General features: G+C 41.2%; 1 protein-coding gene across 1 annotated transcript in view; it reads right to left on the minus strand.

The window, feature by feature from the left end:
• LOC104940955 (protein unc-13 homolog A-like) overlaps window positions 1–20,519 on the minus strand; it is a 69,414-nt gene extending 48,895 nt beyond the window's left edge. Inside the window, exons 1-14 of the mRNA XM_010765976.1 lie at window positions 20,191–20,519; window positions 15,123–15,152; window positions 14,931–15,030; window positions 12,586–12,703; window positions 12,188–12,311; window positions 11,963–12,033; window positions 11,640–11,694; window positions 11,017–11,046; window positions 6,831–7,026; window positions 3,067–3,882; window positions 2,546–2,639; window positions 1,530–1,576; window positions 1,296–1,374; window positions 1,062–1,122 (exon numbers count right to left, since the gene is read on the minus strand). Of these exons, the coding sequence (XP_010764278.1) occupies window positions 1,062–1,122; window positions 1,296–1,374; window positions 1,530–1,576; window positions 2,546–2,639; window positions 3,067–3,882; window positions 6,831–7,026; window positions 11,017–11,046; window positions 11,640–11,694; window positions 11,963–12,033; window positions 12,188–12,311; window positions 12,586–12,703; window positions 14,931–15,030; window positions 15,123–15,152; window positions 20,191–20,212 (1,843 nt within the window). The 5' untranslated portion in view covers window positions 20,213–20,519. The remainder of the gene's footprint in view (window positions 1–1,061; window positions 1,123–1,295; window positions 1,375–1,529; window positions 1,577–2,545; window positions 2,640–3,066; window positions 3,883–6,830; window positions 7,027–11,016; window positions 11,047–11,639; window positions 11,695–11,962; window positions 12,034–12,187; window positions 12,312–12,585; window positions 12,704–14,930; window positions 15,031–15,122; window positions 15,153–20,190) is intronic.
• Window positions 20,520–21,249: the final 730 nt, after the last annotated feature.

Here is a 21,249-nt window from a genome sequence, read left to right on the forward strand (position 1 = left end):
AGGGTGAACCTAGCCAGATGTGGAGACTTAAAGGCGAGAGCAGCTGCAACCAAACTTGAGAATTGTATATGTTTATTGAGTAGCATCCTTTTGCATTTCATGAAGATAGGACCTCACCCTGTATGATCAATTACATAAGACACGTTGTGTGTGTGTGTGTGTGTGTGTGTGTGTGTGTGTGTGTGTGTGTGTGTGTGTGTGTGTGTGTGTGTGTGTGTGTGTGTGTGTGTGTGTGTGTGTGTGTGTGTGTGTGTGTGTGTGCATGAAAGTAGGAGACAGAGAGAGGAAGAGGAACAGGTGTACCTGCAGTTATGATAAAGAGCCAAATTGCTGTCCTATTTCTAGACTGCCTTCTGTTTCACTAGCCTCCACTAAAGAAGGTGTTTTTGGATCAAATCAATTGTTCCACATTTTCTCAAATTACTTATTTGCTTTTTTGACGAGAGTTAGAGAACATTGAAATCACTCTCTTCCTAACGTTAAATATAAATCTATCGCCTACTGCTCTGTCTGCAGTTACTACAAATCTACTTAGCATCACCCCTGTAGATCACCAATTAGTATGTTGTTTCTAATTGGTTTAATTTGCACAAAAAACCAAGTGTAACATGACACGTAGCAACACGTTAAAGGCTGTTTCCCCTGCTTCGTGACCTGCAGAACATTTTATCTTCTGTTCTAACCCTCAGTAAGAGAGCAACAAAGGGGCTTTCCTTAAATGTGAAACTATCACTTTAAAGTTTATTGTTTTACTTTTCTTTCTGAATACCTAAAACTTTGTGTTTTTCTATATTATTAGACTACACCTTCTTAGAAAATGAAAGCCTGGTCTCATCTTCTTAAAGACTGAAATGGATAATGCTGCTCAGGCTAGGTCAATAAACTCTAAGGGAAAGACTCGATGTGTTACAGTTTTCTCAAGAGGATTTATATTTATCTCTGTGTTACCCCTAAGGAGGCAGTGTCAGGGAGGCATGGGGACGATGGCAGCAGCTGGTAATGAAAGGTCTGTTATACAGTATGACAGCATCTAGCAAACATCACTGTCAATGAGAGGAAACCAGCTCGCCCTCGATATATTGTTTTTTCGGCAAAGTCCATGTAGTGCAGTGGGCTAAAAAACTGTGAGAAATCAAAGTCAAAAGAAAAAGAATGAATAAACGAAAAGAACAATGAGGTAAAGAGAATAAGATGAGAACACGGGGGATTCTCTCTGCGATCTGAGCGATAGATGGACTGGGGAGATGTGAGACTCTTCATCTGGGAAATATAAAGAGATTAGTGCAGAAACTCACCAGATCTCGGACGAGAGGCATAGCTTTCCTCTTCCTGAGGTCTGGCATGCTGTCAATGCTATAGAGAGCGCCACCCATCCTGGAGACAAGACATGAGCAGAGCAGGATTCAGCTACACAACAAATCTATTGGACAATAAATGCATTCAGGCATTAAAGCCATGAGCTTGCTTTTACACTTTGTGAATTATAGATTTTCAATGACCGTAGTAGTAACAGCGTCATGGTTACTTACCCTGCTGATAAAAGCAGAGAGGCAATGCCAACACTTTCTCCCCGGGCCTGAGGAGAAGAGAAAGATGAGAAGCGGAAAAGAAGCAAGCAGGGTGCCATTAGAGCTGTGGCTGGGAAAATGGGAAGCATAGCATATTATAGTACTCTCTATAATGCTTTATATACTGAGAACAAAGAAATTGGGAGGGACTCGTGGTATTCCTAATCCAAAAGCACTATTTCTTGTAAGTGTCACTGGTAGTGGTTGCCAATGAATGCAAGTGTTCCCTGAATTCACAAATGAATAATACAACAGTGGTATACCTTGGAAACTTGGAAAAAAGGGGTGTTAAGCATCAAAGAAGTTTACAAATAGATGGTGATCCATGCAATCACAATAATTCTATATGCTCTATTATTGACATGTTCTTTGTCTGCCTGCTTGTTTAAAGAATGATACACAGCATTGATACTCAGGTCACCTACGAACAGATCATGATTGGTATTGGTAATGCCATGCTTACAAATGACACTGAGCAGACATACTGTGACTTCCCATGTGTTGCTTTACTCCCCATAAATATCTATAAGCCGCACAGGGTTCATAAAATATGAATAACATTGATTTTCACACTAATGGCCACACCCACCTGAGCATCTGCTCCGGACTACATGCAAATCGCTACGAGGGTGGCAAGCAACTGAAAAGAAAATAATGAAATGGCAAAACAGTACAAGGGGTGAACAGAAACTATTAAACACAAGACAAAATAATTCACAACAATAACCAAAAACTGGGGAAAAGGTGGAACAGTCAACAAAAGCTGGAAAAAACACAGTAAGAGTAACATGCAGGGACTGATGCAACAAGTCAGTGAGCTCAAATACTAGAGAATAGTGAATTAAACCAGAGCAACAACAACAGAAAACATATTACCCAATCCTACGAGACTATACATTTATCTGGCATTACATTCCCTGCTATGTGAACAAAGGTACATTAAAACACAGAAACACACACACACACGCAGATTGTACCTCTTGCAGCTGTAGTCGTACTCTACTGAAAAGTCGCAGCCAGTTGGCTTTGGCTCTGGCAAGACCAGGCTCCATGATTTCCCTCCTTGGGAAGCTTGAAGAATGAATAAAGAAGGAACAACGTATAAAATAAACGTTATTCATGTGCCTGTATGTGCTCTTTAAAATAATAAAGTGAATGTACATGTTTTTTTTCCTCTGAGAGAACTTTCATTGACTAATAAAAGTAAAAGCATCAAGCAGCATTACGTTGATTTTGCACACCTTCTACAAGAAAACATGATGATTAAAAATGTAAATAATCATTTTTTAAATGATTATTTGCTGTATTATTAGAATGGCGCTGGTTTATCTGGACAGGACCTAAACGTTTTTTTATTTTATTTCTACCACTTCCCCAGAGTTTCCTATGTTTCTTTTTCGAAATGCAAATATTGTATGTTCTTATTGTTAGTGAGACATTTGGAGAGAGTTATATCTTGTTTTACTCTTCCTCTAGGAAGTGTATGAACAGTGTTCACCTTGGGACAGGGGGCTCCTCTGGTTTTTGTTCAGGAGGCGTGGGGGCACTCTCTGTTTCAGGAGTAATCTCCGGAGATGGAGGTTCCTCCAGTGGCTCCTCAAATTTGGGTTCAGGCTCCAGCGGCTCGGTATCTGGAGCTGGAAACTGCGGTGTGGTTGTGGGGGTGGATGTGATGGTGGTTGACAGAGCAGGCTGGGTGGGTGCAAACGGGGGCTTTGAGGGTTCTGCACTGAAAGGGGGCAACGTGTCGTCCTGCGTGACTGGAAGGAGGTTAGAAGCTGTGCTGGGGGGGGGGAGCAAATCCTGGACCGGCCGCTGCTGGTGCAACGAAGCTTGCTTCTCCAGTGGAGGTCTGGGGGAGGACAGACCATCAGAGGTGGGCATGAGGGTGGGGGCAGTGCTTGTGGGTGTGGGGGTGTAGGGCGGCTCCTGGTCTTCACTGAGTGTGCCATCAAGCTGATACATATCTTCATCTTCCTCAAAAGGCATCTCCTCTCCATCTTCGTAGGTGTACTCTCCTTCTTCCACGTATATCTCAGCATCCTCTTCGGCATACAGCGCCCCCTCTTCCCCTCCATCTTTGATGTAGCCTCCATCGTCGCTGTATAATATGCCTTGGGGGTCCTCCCCATCCCAGACTGGGGAACCCTCCTTGCCGTAGCTGACGGAAGAGTGGCAGGAGTGGTAAGAGTCGTTTTCATCGTAGAACTCCGATCCTCGCAAGCTCCCGCCTTCCTCAGCAACAAATTCCTCGCTGAGCTGAGAGCTGCCTCGACTCAACTCGCCCGACGAGGCGTAACGACTGTCTGTGGGACTGAGGGGAGGGGGAGATAAAGACACCTGTTACTTAAACACACCCACATGCGATTAAAGGTTAACTAGTTCCCACACAATAACATTTGGCTGGAACAATGAAGTCTGTTGGGGCCAAGAAGGGAGACAGCTAACCAATAGGAAACAAGGATTGACTTTAAACCAACCAATAAGAAAACTCAGAGCAGGGGGGTTGGACTAGTGATGCATCTATTTGACTGCAAAGGGAATCATCTTTTAGTAATTGGTGAGGTTACTATGGAAACTTCACAAACAGGTTAATACAGAAGCACACACCATACAACAGCCAACGATTAGCAAAGACATGAGGACAGATTTGTTATATAAATAGACCGATCCTATTTGAGAACCTGGAGAGGTTGAGGATAATTTATCAGCCTAGCAGAACAAAAACAGTCTATGTTTTGCAGATAAATAGTGAATAATATGTTTTCATGATGATGAATGAGGCTATTGAGAGAGACCATGAGTCAGAGAGAGATTTGAGACACATGCACACACAAACACACACGCAGTCACTTAATTTGTTCTTCTCTATTGATTACAGTCATGTTGGTTCAATAATGTGTGGAGCAGTAAAGGAGAGAACTATACATTATGGCTTGAACACTTATACAAGCATGACACTTTGTTCTTTTCTATCCATCAGCTCTCTCTCTCATCCAACACAAAGGAGCCCTCAATCTCAGCAAAGAATTCAAAACAAAACCTCAAGACATGAAAATAAAAATAAACTAAATGTGATGTCAAGGCCTCTCTGCAGCCCCATTATTGGGCTGACAGCCTCCTGCTGTCTTAAAAGTGAAAATGAAATGTGTATAATTAACAAGTATGGGACACCCAGAATAAGACAGGGCTCTTCTTAGTGTCTCACATACAGGATGAGGCTGTAATAACATGCTGCTGCAACAACAGAGCCCCCTCCCCCTGCGCACACACACACACACACACACACACACACACACACACACACACACACACACACACACACACACACACACACACACACACACACACACACACACAGGCACACACACAGGCGCACACACACACACACACACACACACACACACACACACACACACACACACACACACACACACACACACACACACACACACTCAAGGGATCTGTTTCCCAGAAAGCTTACTGATTATTTTGTATAAGTGACCACAAATATTTGGTCCGATGATGACCAGTTAATAAGGTAGATATAATAATAATACAATAATGAACCTCTCTGTTGCTGACGGTTAAAAAACAACACACTCATACACACATCTTGTCAATAACTCATACAGAAACAAACAACAGCGCAATACCTACAAGAGTTTAGGAATGGGAATGATTCATCATTTGTGATACTGATCGGCAATTCTTCACTATGAACAGAGTACATATATAGTAGATGCAGGACCAACAGTTGTGTATAGAATATACATATAAAGAGATAGGGTAAGAGCGCATGCATGCAAGCACAGCGAGCGAGGAGGACGGGACAAGTCCACCACTGACGTCACAGCGAGACGGAGTCACAGGCCGGAGCAGGAGAAAGTAGAGGAGGAGGAGGAGGAGTTGGAGAGGAGGTACAGAGACCCACCTATCGGACAGTGAATGCCTACTGTCTAGAGAATACTGACGACTGGTGCGCCGGCTCGACCCTGAGCCTGAGTCGATATCGCTGCGCCCGTTGGTGGCCGAGTCTAAACTATCATTGCGTCTGGTAAGAGGAGTAAGGAGGGAGGCAGGGGAGAGGGGAGAGGTGGGAGAGGAGCATCAGTAGAGCTCAGAGCAAACCCTTCAAAGAAAGATCCAACCAAACTCAGCCTCTGGTTTTCAGATGAACATTGAGGGAGGTTTTTGCTTGCTGTCATGTTTTCCTTCTGTTCATACTGGCCATTAAAAGATACCTTCCTTCTGTACTCAATATAAGAGATGGAGGGGGAAATCCACTGTTCTGCACAACCTATAGCATGTGGGTATATCTCTCATCTATCCATTGTCTTTTTAGTGCAATATTTATTTTTGTTCCTCCCCTGAAGCTCAACAAGGAAACTGGGACACAAAAAGAGAATCCTGCACTAGAAAGTCCTGGGAATATACCCACTTGATGTTGTCCCCATCACTTAAACTGGAAGCACAAAGGAAGGGATCCACTTTAATCAGAAGGAGAATTTTAAGCAAGAAAAACCTCTTTTGATGTTCATATTTGACTGTTAAAAGACAGACTTGAAGATGGTGTACTCATCCTTTAAGACCCCTCACTGAGGTTGAGCACTTGCAGATGTATTTTACCCATCTAAATGTCAAACTTTCTGTTTAAGTTTTTCTAAGCAATGCAAGACATTTAACCATCTGCCAAGGGTAAGAAATAGTGTTATTTCAAGATTCCTTTTCTGCACAACGAAAAGATCCCGTGGGGTTTCTGATGTTCAAACACACTCAACATGCACACAAAGACACACACACACACACACACACACACACACACACACACACACACACACACACACACACACACACACACACACACACACACACACACACACACACACACACAAAAGATAACCACGAAGGCCCTCTTCAAACAGGACCTGTATACAAGAACTGTGCTCCCAGCACGCTTGTATACACTGAGGCCAGGGTTATTCTCTAGAGGAGGAGAGCACAGTGGGACATGTTACCATGAACAGTACAGTAAAACAAAGCCACTGGGGCTGAGCTGTCTCAGGGCTAAATGCTGAATGAAAGAAATATTTTCTTAAAATAGTGGAAGTCATATTTAAAATGGGTTATATTCTCCTGTCTCAACAAAAAGACAAAAGCATTCTCACTGTTTCTGATACATTAGGACATCCTGCCATGTTAATCTCTTGAAAAGGAAACCACTCAGTTGTGTCTCCTTAGTGCCTGTAGGGTGCTCGTTACCTCAGGGCTCTGGTGTCGTAGCCCAGCTCTTGGATTTCATCGCTGTATGAGTGTATGTACTGCTGGTTCCTGATGGGATACTGGTGCATGGAAGCGTTGGGCTGGGAGGTGGTGTAGAAGGGAGGTGGGATACTGTTACTGGTCTCACTGCGGTAGTCGCTGTCCCTGTCGTCAACGGCGCTGTCCTGATCCTCGTCTGTTCAAACAAACACAACGGGAAACAAGATTTAGTGATAAGAAACCATAAGAGAATGATGGGTCAGTTGTTTTACACAGTGTTTGTAAAGTCTTTCAGGGAGCACGACAGAACAACAGGAAAAAAGCAAACAACACTGTGTAAAACAACTGACCCATCATTCTCTTATGGTTTCTTATCACTNTATTAATAATAATAAATTTCACATCAAAAGAAACAAACAGTGTTTTAACAAATCGTATTAAATAATCTGAATGACAGAACTGTAAACAGAATAGCTGAAACTTTACAAAATAAATAACTCAGTTACCTCTAATCATTAACCCATGTTTGTATAATTGAGTTAACTCCGTGTGTTGCTGCTAGCATACATAACACCTGACGTGGAAACGTTGCTCGTGGATGGGGCTACAGAGCTACTAGAAAGACAGTCGAACCCGGTGCATTCCTCCGTCTGAATGTGGTGCACTTTTGCTAAATGTTTCATGGGAGCCTGCCTACACCGGAACTGTCCTGAGAGTGGAGGCCTGCAGGCAGACCCCTCTCAAATGTTTAGACAAATTGCTCGTGTTACCGCCCTTACATGCTAAACACTTATTGCACTTTTGGCAACGAGCATTGTCCACATCGAGACGGGTAAAGTTTAACCACACCTCGGAGCGCCTTCTCTCCGCTATCTCCGCAGTGTGTTGCTGCATGTAGCAGCTGCGTGTGTGTAAACTGCCCCGCCCCCTCGCACCGGGGGAGAGATCTCGTCTGATAGAAAATACATCATCGACGCATTTGTTTGTCTTTTTGCATATTAGAAACGAGTTGGCGACACTAAGACTGCAATATAATGTTTTTGTAGCAATAATACATGACATATATTTTTTAAATGTCTCCAGTACCGATAAAAAGGTCAATAACGTTGGAGCTTAACGGCGCGTAAAACACACGTGATGACGTCCCAACGAATCGACGACTGAATTAGTTGTCAACTAATTTGGTAATCGATTTTAATCGATTAAGTCGATTAGTTGTTGCACCCCTAATAGATGACAACTAATAGTGGTTAGGTAGTGAAACTGCATGGTAAAGAATAAACCCCCTCACCTCCTTCTCTCTACTGTTCTTCTTTCCTCTCATCTTACGCTTTGTGAAAAACACTCAAACAAAGCAGGCGGATGTGATAATTAGACTGACACCCTGAAGCATGCACAGACACATCCAGGAAACACTGCTCACCCACGCAGGAATAAGTGTTTCCTAAGCTGGATCGTGCCACACAAACACACAGTGGACTTAGATGGATGTGATTTCATGTGTTATGCATCGCTGTATTTCTTTTCCGTCTGACTGCAGAACAACTTCCCTGCCAGCAGTCCTGAGAGGCTGCAGGACCTCAAGTCCACCGTGGACCTGCTCACCAGTATCACCTTCTTCAGGATGAAGGTACATCTGTCAAAGACTGTTTTGATGTATTTTAAACACTCCACGTACCAAACTTGCTCAAAGTATACCACATGTAGAATTTAATCAAATGTAACAAAACAAAGCAGAATGTAATGTATTATTATTATTATTATTATTATTGTTATAAATTGTATTATAATTAATAATATTATTATTGTTATTATCACTACTATTATTGTTGTTGTTATTATTATTACCATTTGTATTATTATTTATTTATATTATTATTACTAGTTTTATTATTAGTATTGTTATTATTATTATTATTATTATTATTATTATTATTATTTAATTCTATACTAAATAATTGGCGTTCAAATTATTAATCTTAAAATAAACCTAATTAAGTTTTGGAAATAATCATATTTTATTGCATTTTATTTTATTGCAGTAAGGACAAACCTGAAGACAATTCAGAAGTGTCACGATTTAGTGTTTTTAATTTCAGTGTGCCATTTTCTTAATGTCTTTCATTTTTGTAAAGCACTTTGAATTGCCTTGTGTTGAAAGGTGCTATATAAATAAACTTGCCTTGCCTTGCCTTACTTGAACTATCTTTATATTCTGTGTGTGTTTTTTTCAGGTTCAAGAGCTCCAGTCTCCCCCCAGAGCCAGTCAGGTGGTGAAGGATTGTGTGAAAGCTTGTCTCAACTCCACCTACGAGTACATCTTCAATAACTGCCATGAGCTGTACAGCCGAGAGTATCAGACAGACCCGGTAAGAACAGCAATTTATTCAATATCTGAATGTCTGTCTATCTCCTCTCAAAATCTTCATATTTCTGTTTGCTTGTTTGGCATGACTGTAATTAGGTGAAGTATCGCCAAAATTCCTGTAAGTGTAAGGAAGAGTCAACAAATAGCTTGCTACATAGACACTCTAATACAGGGTGTTCGCGGGGTCTTAAAAAGTATTAAAAGTCAAATTTAGCGAAAATTAAGGCTATTAAAAAGTATTAAACGGCATTTTCCAAGGTATTGAGAAGGTTCACAGCAACGACAACATGAAACACCCTTTAATTTACTTTATTTATATATTTAAACCCCACAAGGCGGCCCCATGCATAGCGCGCCGTAAAATGCTGCTTATTATTTTAAGTTTCGTTGCCTTGCTCCGTTCTGTGTGTGTGTGGGGGGGAAATAAACGACTACGGTAACGGGTCCCAAGGTGGGTAGACCGGCATACGCAACGCTCTGGGGGTCCAACGGCTCCGTGTGTGCCCTATATGATCATTTTCTGATAACGATGAAAGAGTCCGCCTCCCTCTCCCCACGTCTCCTGCTGCTGCTGGGCTGTCAGAAGAGGGGGAGGAAAAGAGAGGCAGTCACCGTTTATTAAATATTCTTATATTATTATACAGAGAACAGAGTCGTTATCAATTTGTTTTAAAGCTCAATAAATAACAAAGAAGACCTCTGACTGGCACTTTCCTAATTTTGTACGGAAAATTTAAACTTTAACGGACATGTTGACCGGCGGAACATTTTTTTTACGGAAACTGCCGCACGGTCCCCTCGTTCCTTGGAAGAGGCCGAGAGGTGGGTGTTTTTCATCTGCTGGTGGACTACCTGAGAGATACAGCAGGAGAACACGCCGTCCACCGCGGAGAATAAACAGAAGGGCAACCATGGCAACCATGCTCCGGGGTCTTCTTCGCTGCTTTTGGTGTATTTCGGGCGGCAGCAGCGCCACTTACAGGCCTGACATATGTACTACATCGTTTCCAGCATTTCCAGCGGTCTAGTGTGAACGGACACGTTAATGAATCGAATGCGTGTGAACGGAAGCCTTTTTNGTAGTCGCTGTCCCTGTCGTCAACGGCGCTGTCCTGATCCTCGTCTGTTCAAACAAACACAACGGGAAACAAGATTTAGTGATAAGAAACCATAAGAGAATGATGGGTCAGTTGTTTTACACAGTGTTTGTAAAGTCTTTCAGGGACCACGACAAAACAACAGGAAAAAAGCAAACAAAAATTCTGCTTTCTATAATAATGGATGTTCTCAGAAAGAAAAAAGTTTCCTTTATAGGAGTTTGCAGATACCTTCAGATAGATTGATTTCTAGTGTCTTTTTATAAGTTATCATCTTAGAATGGCCTGCAGCCTGAGAGGCAATGTTCAGGGCATACAAATTATTTCCACGTTTAAGCGTAACAACTGAAGGTGACTCAGATAAGTGTATCCACATTTGTATGAATTCAAGCCATCTATCATCTGGTATTTGGTCCAAACAACGACACTTGAGTGATAAAATCAACCTGAATGTTTCCATCCCCAGTGGAAATGACACTCTTAGAAAAACGAATGTGTCTCAACAAAACAACACGGAGCTTAGTTTGAATTCCACCAGCTCGTCTTTAAGTCCAACAGGAGAATATGGATAGAAAGTACGCTTGGAGAAAACGTATATTTTATTGGCAGCTAATGGTCTCTATGGAAAACTACACAGGGAGATCATTACCTTCAGTGAGACATGGACAATAAATACAGAATTACTCCAAGTCGTTAGCAGAAGCACATGAATGAAACTTACTCTGCTGTTCTCCCCAGAGACTCCAATTACCTGCAAGGAGACAAAGGGTTGGAGAAACCAAATTAGGTTTGGGACACAAACTAAACATACGCAGCCGACAAAGCCAGGTAAACAAACATGTAAAGATTTGTAGCTCGCAGATATAATTATGTTGCTGTCAATATGTATTCACGTGTTTGACTTCACAAGCTCATGTATGTGAGAATAGAAAAGCACAAGGTTTTTACAGCAGTGGTGCAGCTTAGTAAATAAAAGCAGAAAATACACACATTATCATCTCTGCACACGCAAGCATCATGCCATCCTTCAACCCCACTGTCTACAGATGTATAGGACACACACTTCATCACTTTATCATCATCACTAGAGAAGTCAGTCAGCGTGGTGTTGACCCATCGTATGTCAGTTCGCATTCAACACTCATCGACATCTAGCACCTGTAAATGATCCTACTCAGGCAGGCTTTAATGCATGATTTGTCACATCAGCGTTCCACCCTTCCTCCTTCCATCTATCAGTCTCATTTCTACCTCCTGTATTATCCCTTTCTCTGGAGCAGACGAGGAGTCATAAAAAGGACACAGCGGGGGACAGAACAGGAGGAGGTGTATTGTGACACTCACAGCACTGCGTGGTCGGTGCATGGAGTGGTCGCTCCTGTTCTTCTTGATCGGCGTACTGAGGGGAAAACAACAACAAGAAACATCAGAAAATTAAGATCCAGCACTAAGAGATATTGGCTCTTTCAATTCTGCTGTTATTATAAATGTAATTAGAGAGACAGAGAGTGTGGGAAATGAAGAAAAAGAGATGGATAAGAAACTGAGAAGGAAAGGGATTATGAAAGATAATGCTATGAAAAGGAATGATTAAATACATGAGGAAATATGGATGACAGATGGTGCGGAGACAGTGATGGGAATGTGGAAAGTAAAAAAGTTCTCACATCTTGATCTCTCATGGCATTTAGTTGTTCAAGTTTCTTGGCCCAGTATCTTGCTTCTTCCTCAGGAATGTCTGCAGCAAACAACATATATGAGACGGTTTCTTCCTTTTACATTTTATTGAAACACATACATAATTCAGAAATCTTGAATATATAAATGAAACACATGACATATTGAAGCACAGGGTAAGGTTGGATAAATGTGAGTATGGCGAAAGGTCAGACCTAGTGGCAGTTCAAAGCGGGTGTCAAGCAGCAGCCTGTGAAAGGTCGGGTCTTTGGTTCCACAGATCTCATTTTCAGCCATGACCGCATTCAGGTCCAGGGTCAGCCACTGGCCTGGACCCTCCTGAAAAGAAGGATTGAGGAATATGAACAAAATGACTGCAACTTTACTCACTGCATGATATATATGTTGTTTGCCATGTGTGATTATCAGGCTATATGTCACTCTCGGAGTCTCACATAATGGCCTTGATTATTAAAATAACATTTAATGGCACATGTCTCCATATGTTCTTCGGTAGTTTTAGTAATTGCATTCATTCAATCACTCAAATTAAGTATTGGTTAACACGTACTGTAAGTTTGGCTAATAACACCTAACGCGCGAGTGTGTGTACCTCGTTGGACTGCCGTATGTTGCGCAGGGGGATCCATAAGGTGCCCACCATGGTGTCCCAGATCAGGCCTTTATTCCACACCTCCACTGTCAGGCCCAGATCCAGCCGGTTGATCTCACTGCAGGTACAAGAAGAGACGGATTAAGAAAAGAAAAACCAGTTAGGAAAAAAGCAGAGGCAAGAGAGTAAAATAATAGGTAGTGTCATAAAAAGTGGAGACAGGGTTGCGAACAGACAGCTCAGTGCAGAGGGCTTTCAACAAAAATACTGTCTATGCCATCAGAAGCTGCACTTAACCTGGTGATGGACGTGCACTATGATTCATCCGGCTGAGGGAAATGAGTCATTCTGCATGAAGATGGAACAAATGTGTGATTGTCAACTAGGCTGCTGGCAGGATACAAAAGAGAGCACAGACAGAAAAACAGCGGAGATCTTTATTTCTGTATGACAAACAACAATGAACTCTGCCTCATTTTTCCATTTGTATTTCCATTTTTTGCTCAGCAATATAATATATACAGCAACTACTGTCAGGGAATAATTTGCCCTGCATGTCTCCTTCACCCTCTGACGCAGATGCCCAGCCTTGGACAGCCGCTATCTCCCTTAACGAAGGGCTGCCCGAGCATTTTGTTGTTGTTACCAGTTTAAGACCGGGCAACTCTCGGTCAGAGATATGTTGTGGGACACTTGGAACACATCCTTCTCGGGGTGTAGATGACCTCGAACCATAACCGACAACTAAAGTAATTCAGTGTCCTCAGCTGTTTAGTCTATCTATTGAAGAATGTTGATTACCCTCAGCGAACTAGTTAAAACCTCCTACCAGAGAGGAGACCACCTAGAATTGATTTGGCATTTCTATCTGTGGTCAACTCGTGGCTCATGACATGTCTTGTGAATTCTCCGGCCGAAGCTCCAAATAAACCGTCAGTGTTTGCCATCAAAGCTCTCCTCGCGTCTCTCTGAGTCCTGTTTCCAATTGCTTCAGAAGTTTCCCCCACAACTATCACTAAGGTCTGCAGAAGCCAGGCTTAGTAAAGTGATTACAAATCTGACTTGCAGATTATCAGATCAGTAAGCATTGCTCATTGTCACACTGTGCCTCTTCCCAAGCCCACTGGCTGTCTTAAGTGAAAGCTAATAATAACCACAGCTTTGATGTTAAAGCTGATACTTCTGTTTTCTTCAGAGCCAAAGGGGTAATCTGGCAAATCACAAAATGGTGTGTTGCTTCCCTAAAGGTAAAATAAATAAACATAGAGGCAGTATCTGTCGTGTTTGGCTGTTTCTTCCCCAATTCAGTCAACTTCCTGGAGTTATGAGGTGCAATTAAGCCTAGAGAAACCCTCTACACGGTGTGTGTGTGTGTGTGTGTGTGTGTGTGTGTGTGTGTGTGTGTGTGTGTGTGTGTGTGTGTGTGTGTGTGTGTGTGTGTGTGAACTCTGCTGCAGCAGGTGTTATGTCATCCATTCAGTCTTCAAAGGGAGTAAGGGAGTGAGGAAGAGAGGAAGCAAGAGGAAGAGGGCAAAAATAACTCCTTTTAGGAAGTATAAATGTCACAGCTGACCGTGCTCCTCAGTGTTGAACAACATCTGTGTGCTCAATTGAGCCTGAAGTGACACCTTCCTTCATGTGAATTGACAGTATGCATCCCTTTTTAGAGCCTATATTTGAACTATTTATATATTAATCTGGAATGCAGCTAACAACTGATCTTGACACTACATGTAGATTTTCTGGAACTATGTCAACTAAACTTACAGCCACAAAGATATTGCATGATTTATTGATAGTTTCACAAAAGATATGTTTAAACTAAAAACTGCTGTTCCATCAAAGTTAGAGCTTGAGGTGTATATGGAATAATATACTTAAAAGAGTACTCCACCCATTCAGTATTGCACTTCTTTAACACGGTCCAGAATCATCAAAAACAACTGTATTTGCTATTTCATGCGTTATTAAATACTTGTCAATACCTAGGGCCCAAATGAATCACAATGCAACCTGAATGTCTTTAGTTGACTGGGTGATGAGGGGTGTTTTGCAAAATCATGGCTCAACTGAATCCTCCTTTTTCAATTGAAAGCCTCCTTCACATACACTTTAATATATGTACAGTCTGTGAGCCTTTCTCTGCCTCCTGCCTAACTTCAATGGGACAATAGGAAGCAAGGTTTTGCCAAGCTGGCACCACGTGTGCTATTCAAAAGGAGAACGGAGAGAAGGAAGAGGTGTGTAGTAAGAAATAGATTTTAAATAGCACTGTCTATCCGCCAATTAGGCAACACAGTGGGAAAGTCATGGTGAGATAAAAGGTTGGCAAGAAGAGCACTCACAACATGAAGTCCTGCTCCCAGCATGGCTGACTGCCACGCACAGCGATGGTTGTGCTCTTAACATTCTGCACCTTCAGTGTCACGTATGTGTTAAATTTCTCTGTAAAAGAATAACATACAAATACCATTAGTCAGGTTCCTTTGTGTGTCTCTTATTAACAATCCAGGTGACATCCAAGGGTCCAAACTCACCTTGGGGTCCATCGAGCTTGCCTTTCTTCACTGTAAATGAATAGAAACAAAAAAAAAGAAGTTAGTCTTAGTATGAAAGAATTGAGCTATTGTGTCACATTTCCAAACATGTTAATGTCACAGTTGGAAAGAAGATTTTTACGCTTCAATTATAATATTCAGTGAATCCTCAAAAGCTTTTCTAAGCATATGCATGAGGTGAATCTAACCTATGCAGTCCAGCAAGGCCTGTGCCTGTAGCTCATGTAAACAGGAGCTTAGTTGTCCGGTAAATCATAGTAGCCTGCCATTTTAAAAGAGGAGGCGATCTGCTCTTCTCAGCCTGGTCTCCTCTATCCGCTTTGATCAGAATGCCACAATCTCAATATGAAAGACTGCATCCGTTCAGTAGGAGATGTCAGGATCTCTGAGTCACAGGGCCAGAAGCTGATGCCAGGGAGGAGAGAGTGGCCACATGCCTGGTCCTCTCTAAATGATGCATGTGAATGTATTCCTGCATAGTAGACAACAGGAGGTGGTGGATAAAAGACAGAGCAGTGCTGCTTTTTGTCTAACACAACAGACGAGGCTCTGTTGAGGTGCCACTGCCAGCTCGTCCACGCAGGGACCTCTGGAGGCACCAGACTGACTTTTTAAACCACACTGACGTCAACGGCATACTCATTATTTATCAATCCGACCCCCTGCTGATGCCCAGCGTCCCCATGTTCAGCAGCGAGGTATTAATATTCAGAGAATCTATTTTCTTTTTAAATCCCTGTTGATTGCCTCTTTTCACTGAAGTTACATTTCAGGAAAGAAACACAGGGACTAAGCTCAATGCATCTTATTAGACTTTGACAGCAAGCCCTTAAACTATCTAAACATGCGTGAATTTCTGCAAGAAAACACATACATGTATGAACCACAGTCAAACTCCATTAAATTGAAATAAGTAAATACTTAGAGCTCCCTGTTATTAAACCAACATTAGGGGGACAAAAGTAATGCTGATGAAGAGACACACACTTAGTCACTTTCTTAGTCAGTGACAGCAGAACAAGCACGGTAATCATCGTAGACAAATTGGCTTCTAAAAATAGCATCAACCCAGCAAACCCTTGCGTGATAATCACCGAAATATCAGTCTGGTATTCATGAGACAGGTGGCGGAGTAAGTGGTGTGGTGGAGCATGTGCTTGGGTGCCAACTTCAAAATACAGTCAAATACACATCCTGATACTTTAGCTGCTGACAAGGCTGTTGCGCCTAAGGAGAGTGATTCTCCATGGAAGCCCTGAATATACTGTAAGTCATTTCACAAAGAGGCGTTCCAATTCATTTGCATTTAACAGAGAGTTTATTACCGATGCACATCGCTAACACTCTCCCTCTCCTCACCATCACCACCAGTCATTGTTGATTTCTCTCCTTCTCACTCAATCACTGGCTCCTACAAGCTCCAAGCCATGAGGCGAGTATGCACGTGTGCTCCCTTTCTATCTCTTTCTCTTGTGCTCCATTAATCTCTCTGTGCAGCCGGATGCGGGCAGAGCGCGCTGCATCCCCAAGACTAAAAATAACCACTTGAGTGTGACAGGGGTGGGGGGTGCCGGAAAGGGGTGTGTGCTTACAGCTCTAGGCTTAAGATTTAAACACCATTCCTGCGGTTATAGCACAAGGGAGTGAAGAGGAATAGGTGGAGAAAAAAACTCAACAGAAAAGGTTGAGTCCCCTCCACAGCAATCACAGTCTGGTTGTCTCTTTCTTGCTCTAAACAATTTGACAAATACATTGACTCAGACGACCTAAAAGGAGCTTTTTATTTTCTGAGGTTTTTACAATCAGAAGCTTTTGAGGAGCCCACGCTGCAGAGCAATTATACTGAGGCAAGGCACAACAACATAAACTGAAGACAGGGAATGCAGAGAAGAACAATCTAAAGGTTATAGCCAAAAAACAATTAAATGAAAAACAGCTGTGCAGTTTACCTCGAGGGAATAAATCAACTACAGTGACTAGTGTATGAATATTATACACATAATGCAATGGTAGTCAGTCACCCATGATTGAATATAGACTCTCATATAGACTAATTAAACATACAATATGTACGTTTCTAACACTAAGGGTCTGTCACTCAAAAGAATAACAATAGATAGGTTTCGTGACAAAATGGGGGATTATGTTTTTATTTGTCTTTACCAACTTTCAGACTGCTTCTCCCAGTTTGGATTACTTCATTGTAAAAAAAGCAGACAAATTATCCGCACAGGGCTCCTCCTCCCCAAAAGAAATGGCTTTATAATAATTTAAAAAAAGGGTAATACACTTATTAAAACACTTTCACGTGCAAATCAGTGTTTTTCCAGCAGGAACAACATAGAAGGGGTACACGAGCTGAGGGCCAATGTTAGCTTGGCTTGTTTCTCTGATTACTTCTGGAAGTCCAATGACTAAAAGTTAAAATATATCATTAGAATCCACAAAGATCGGAAAAGTGTATGGTTAAAACATAGATTAAAACATCATAAATCAAAATATCTTCTGGCACAAAAGCACAATGCTAAAATAAAGTGTTATCCTAAATGTAATTACAAATTTCACTAGGTTTGAAAATGGTTGCAAACATCTGGTATAATGTGAGTTATACATTATTTATTATTATACAACAAATATTTATAGGTTTAGAAAGGTTTAGACTTTTTAATGAGGAAATGTTACAAAGTACACCTTTAAAAACCTGTGAGAAACATTAAAATCTGGAAATGTAAGTAAAAAATATAAAGACTGCAGACTTTAAACCGTCTGCCTAACCTTTCAGACCATAGAGTATTTAAACAGTATCTTCAGCCTTGGAATCATTAACCACATAATGCTGCTGTAAGTATGTATATATTGTCATTTCCATACAACTGATCTTTTTTCCTAACTGTTTTCAGACCTACAGCAACCCTGTTCATTATAACAGTAACGCAGCAGTGTGCTTGAAGTGGTAATGAACTAGCTAATTCTTTGTTGCCATTTCTTATTCTGGACTTTCTGACCAAAAAAATGTCCCTAATGATCTGCATGCATATGTAAAAAGTCTCTATTAGATGTTTGCCTTAATGAGGAGGGTGACACTAATGAGAATATCTCAAGGCTAACCCTGTTATAAGGTATAATGCATCATGAATTGTCATCTCGCTACAGGGGGTGACAGTTAGAGGATGGTTGCCAGATCTGAATACACTTTTTTCGGTTATGTGGCACATGAAAGTGAAGTATAGACGTATCTCTGAACGCTGCTGCTGCATTGTATATCAGCCGTGTTACTGTGCAGTTCAAGGTAAACTGCTATTCTCCTTATTTCTTCATTTTTCTCAGCCACAATGAAAAAAATATAGTATCAATATAAATCTAGCTGCGGGCCACTAACAGTGTGTATAAAATAATGAAAAAATGCCAGCAGCAGAGATCTAAAATACCATTGGGGTTGCTATGCCAACAAAGCTTCAGGATATAAAGGGACCCCCTCAACAGGCCCAGATCTTAATCCTGACATCTGTGCAATCAGCTCAAGCTCTGGTGTCAACGACATAGCATCCTCTTCACACACTTCAAGTGGCTCAAGCCTCACATGCATCTGAAGTAGCTTCAAGGAATCACTTTTCTACCTTTTAGTTTCCTGATAAGTCAGGCACCATATTTATTAGATGTATTAGAGAAAAAAACTTGGGAAACTAATTGACGATTTAATAGAGTTTCAGTACTGTTGAGAGCCAAATTCAATATGTTGTCCTGCATCAAGTCATTGTCTCTTCAAAAGCCTGCCATGTGTTGAAAGAATTACGTTAGGATATGGATAATGTATCCCTGCTTAGAGGATGTGTAAAAACATGTAATGTTCTATAAAAAGGGGGCATTTTTAATCCTCATGAGGGATTAATTTTAAGATTCTGGTAAGGCTACATGATATCTCCAGGATAAATTGAAAAAATGTACTAGGGATTTTGCTCTATTGAGTTTCATCATAGACAGTAACATAATTTCAATTAAATTATAATCAGTTTAAATTATATTTTACAGCTAAGGGCTCATAACATGTGAATAAGATGAAATAAAATCCAAATAGATTTTCGAGCTAGTTGGTCAACAAATGTCTATACACAATCCACAATGAACACCCAGATACTTCACATTGTTAGACAGCCTAATATGCTCAGCCTGGAAATGTTTCATAATTACAGTGACTGGATGACATTTAAGGGCTTATCACTTCCTCTTTAACGTCCATTTTATATTGTTTCATTGAAGAAATACATAACAGATAACACCATGGACTTAATCGAAAAAAATACAAACACACCATCAATAACTTAAGGAAGACATTGGAGCAGCAGTACACTGCAATATGGTGAGTTGCTGAGTGTTTATACACCAATTTGAGCAGCATTGAGTTATGTTGAATTATTTAAAGACAGAGGAGATTGCAGTTGTCATAGATCATAATCAATATAAGACATCATTAGAAAAACGCTGCAGCCAATCACGTGGCTTATAGAAATATCCGGCTTTAAATGCACCCGGTATATGCCAATGAACACGCCTTTTTGTCCAACACTATTACGCAAAAAATGTCTGCACTTTGGATTATTTTTTGCCTCAAAGTACTTTGTGTTTTTTTTTTGTGTGACACGAAACAAGAAACACCCTACGCTTCTGGTCCTCCGAGGAAAACGGAGAGTGGTTTATGTCTTGTTTTACTATGTTTGACAGCGGCTGCTAGAAAGCATACACCTACTCCACAAATCGATCCGGTTGTAGTTTTTTTTTTTTTTAAATGAGCCCGGCTTTCATTCTAGGGGGGATTTGTTTCAGGGTATATTAGTCAAAATGAAACATATTTTCGAAATGTATAAGATTAGCAATAAAAACACTAATTTAATAGGGTAACAAATGTTATCAATGGGGATCATTTTTTGCAAAGGTGAATCCCCAAAACCAGTGAAGATAAGATCTGGAGCTATTTAGATCCGCTCACGCCAGCAGGTCGAGGAAATGTACACACAAGTCGTGCCGAGACGTTACGGATTAGTTCTCTTACCTCCAACACACAGCAATGACATTTCTTAAATGCGCTAATAGTGCAGGGTCCAGCTTCTTCACCAGCTTCCGTAATTGAGCCAATCTGTGCAGAATTCAGCCTGGATGAAGCGTCGGGCTGGAGATAGAGAAGCCAGCCGTCAGTGGCAGAGACCGGGCCTGGCAGGACTCTTCGGCCTGACAAAAATAAAAAACCTTTACACTTCAAGAGTGAACGCCAGCGTCGCAATCCTTTCTGTCTTTTTTATGGCCTGTCTTCCTTATTTTAAGACTCTTTGCCCGCCTTTTCTCTCAGCTTTCCGCTGCCCAACACACAGCCATCTTGTTCAGCTTCAGCACCGCCGCTACGTGGACAGCTCCTGGCAGTGACGTCAGGGCGGCGTGATGCTGTGTGAAGGGGTGGGGGGGCTAAAACATCTGATTATTAGCCTCTCCCTCTTTTTGTAACAGACGTCTAAATATCTCAGAGAATCCTTGGAAAATATCACAATATCAACATGAAGGTATCTAGGGAAGATTAGTCTGAACATTGATTTTGACAATATGACTAAGCCTTACTTTGAATTAAACAGTGATAAGTGAGTCAAATACATTCTTCTTGCTTGACAGCAATAGTGTTAGATATAGGGGAACATATGGAGTCCTCTGGCAGAGCCTAACCATGAAATTATGTTTTAGCAGTAATAAAGTAATTATGATGAACATGAACAGCTTGGGTATTTAGTAATAGTTGACTAAAAGTAGATGAATTGTTTGTGATACAATTACACTTTAGATCATGTCATAAACAACACATCTTTGTGTCCTCTTCTGACCCGAGAATCCCATCGGCAAAATCTGTCATTATTCACTTTGTTGCATAAATAAATAAATAAATAAATAAATATATATATATATATAGACTTTTTCCCCCAGTGTGGGCCCACAGCTTCCCCTGTTGGAACAAAACATTTACTGCATCTTTACACTCCTCCAGGGTCTGGTTCAAAATAAAAATAAACGTGTTTTGCCAGTTCATTCCATTTGATTTGACAGGAAAAAAATAGTTGTCTTGTAAAAA

Source organism: Notothenia coriiceps, unplaced genomic scaffold (genome assembly GCF_000735185.1).
Source record: "Notothenia coriiceps isolate Sejong01 unplaced genomic scaffold, NC01 NC01_scaffold00002842, whole genome shotgun sequence".
Lineage (NCBI taxonomy): Eukaryota > Metazoa > Chordata > Actinopteri > Perciformes > Nototheniidae > Notothenia > Notothenia coriiceps.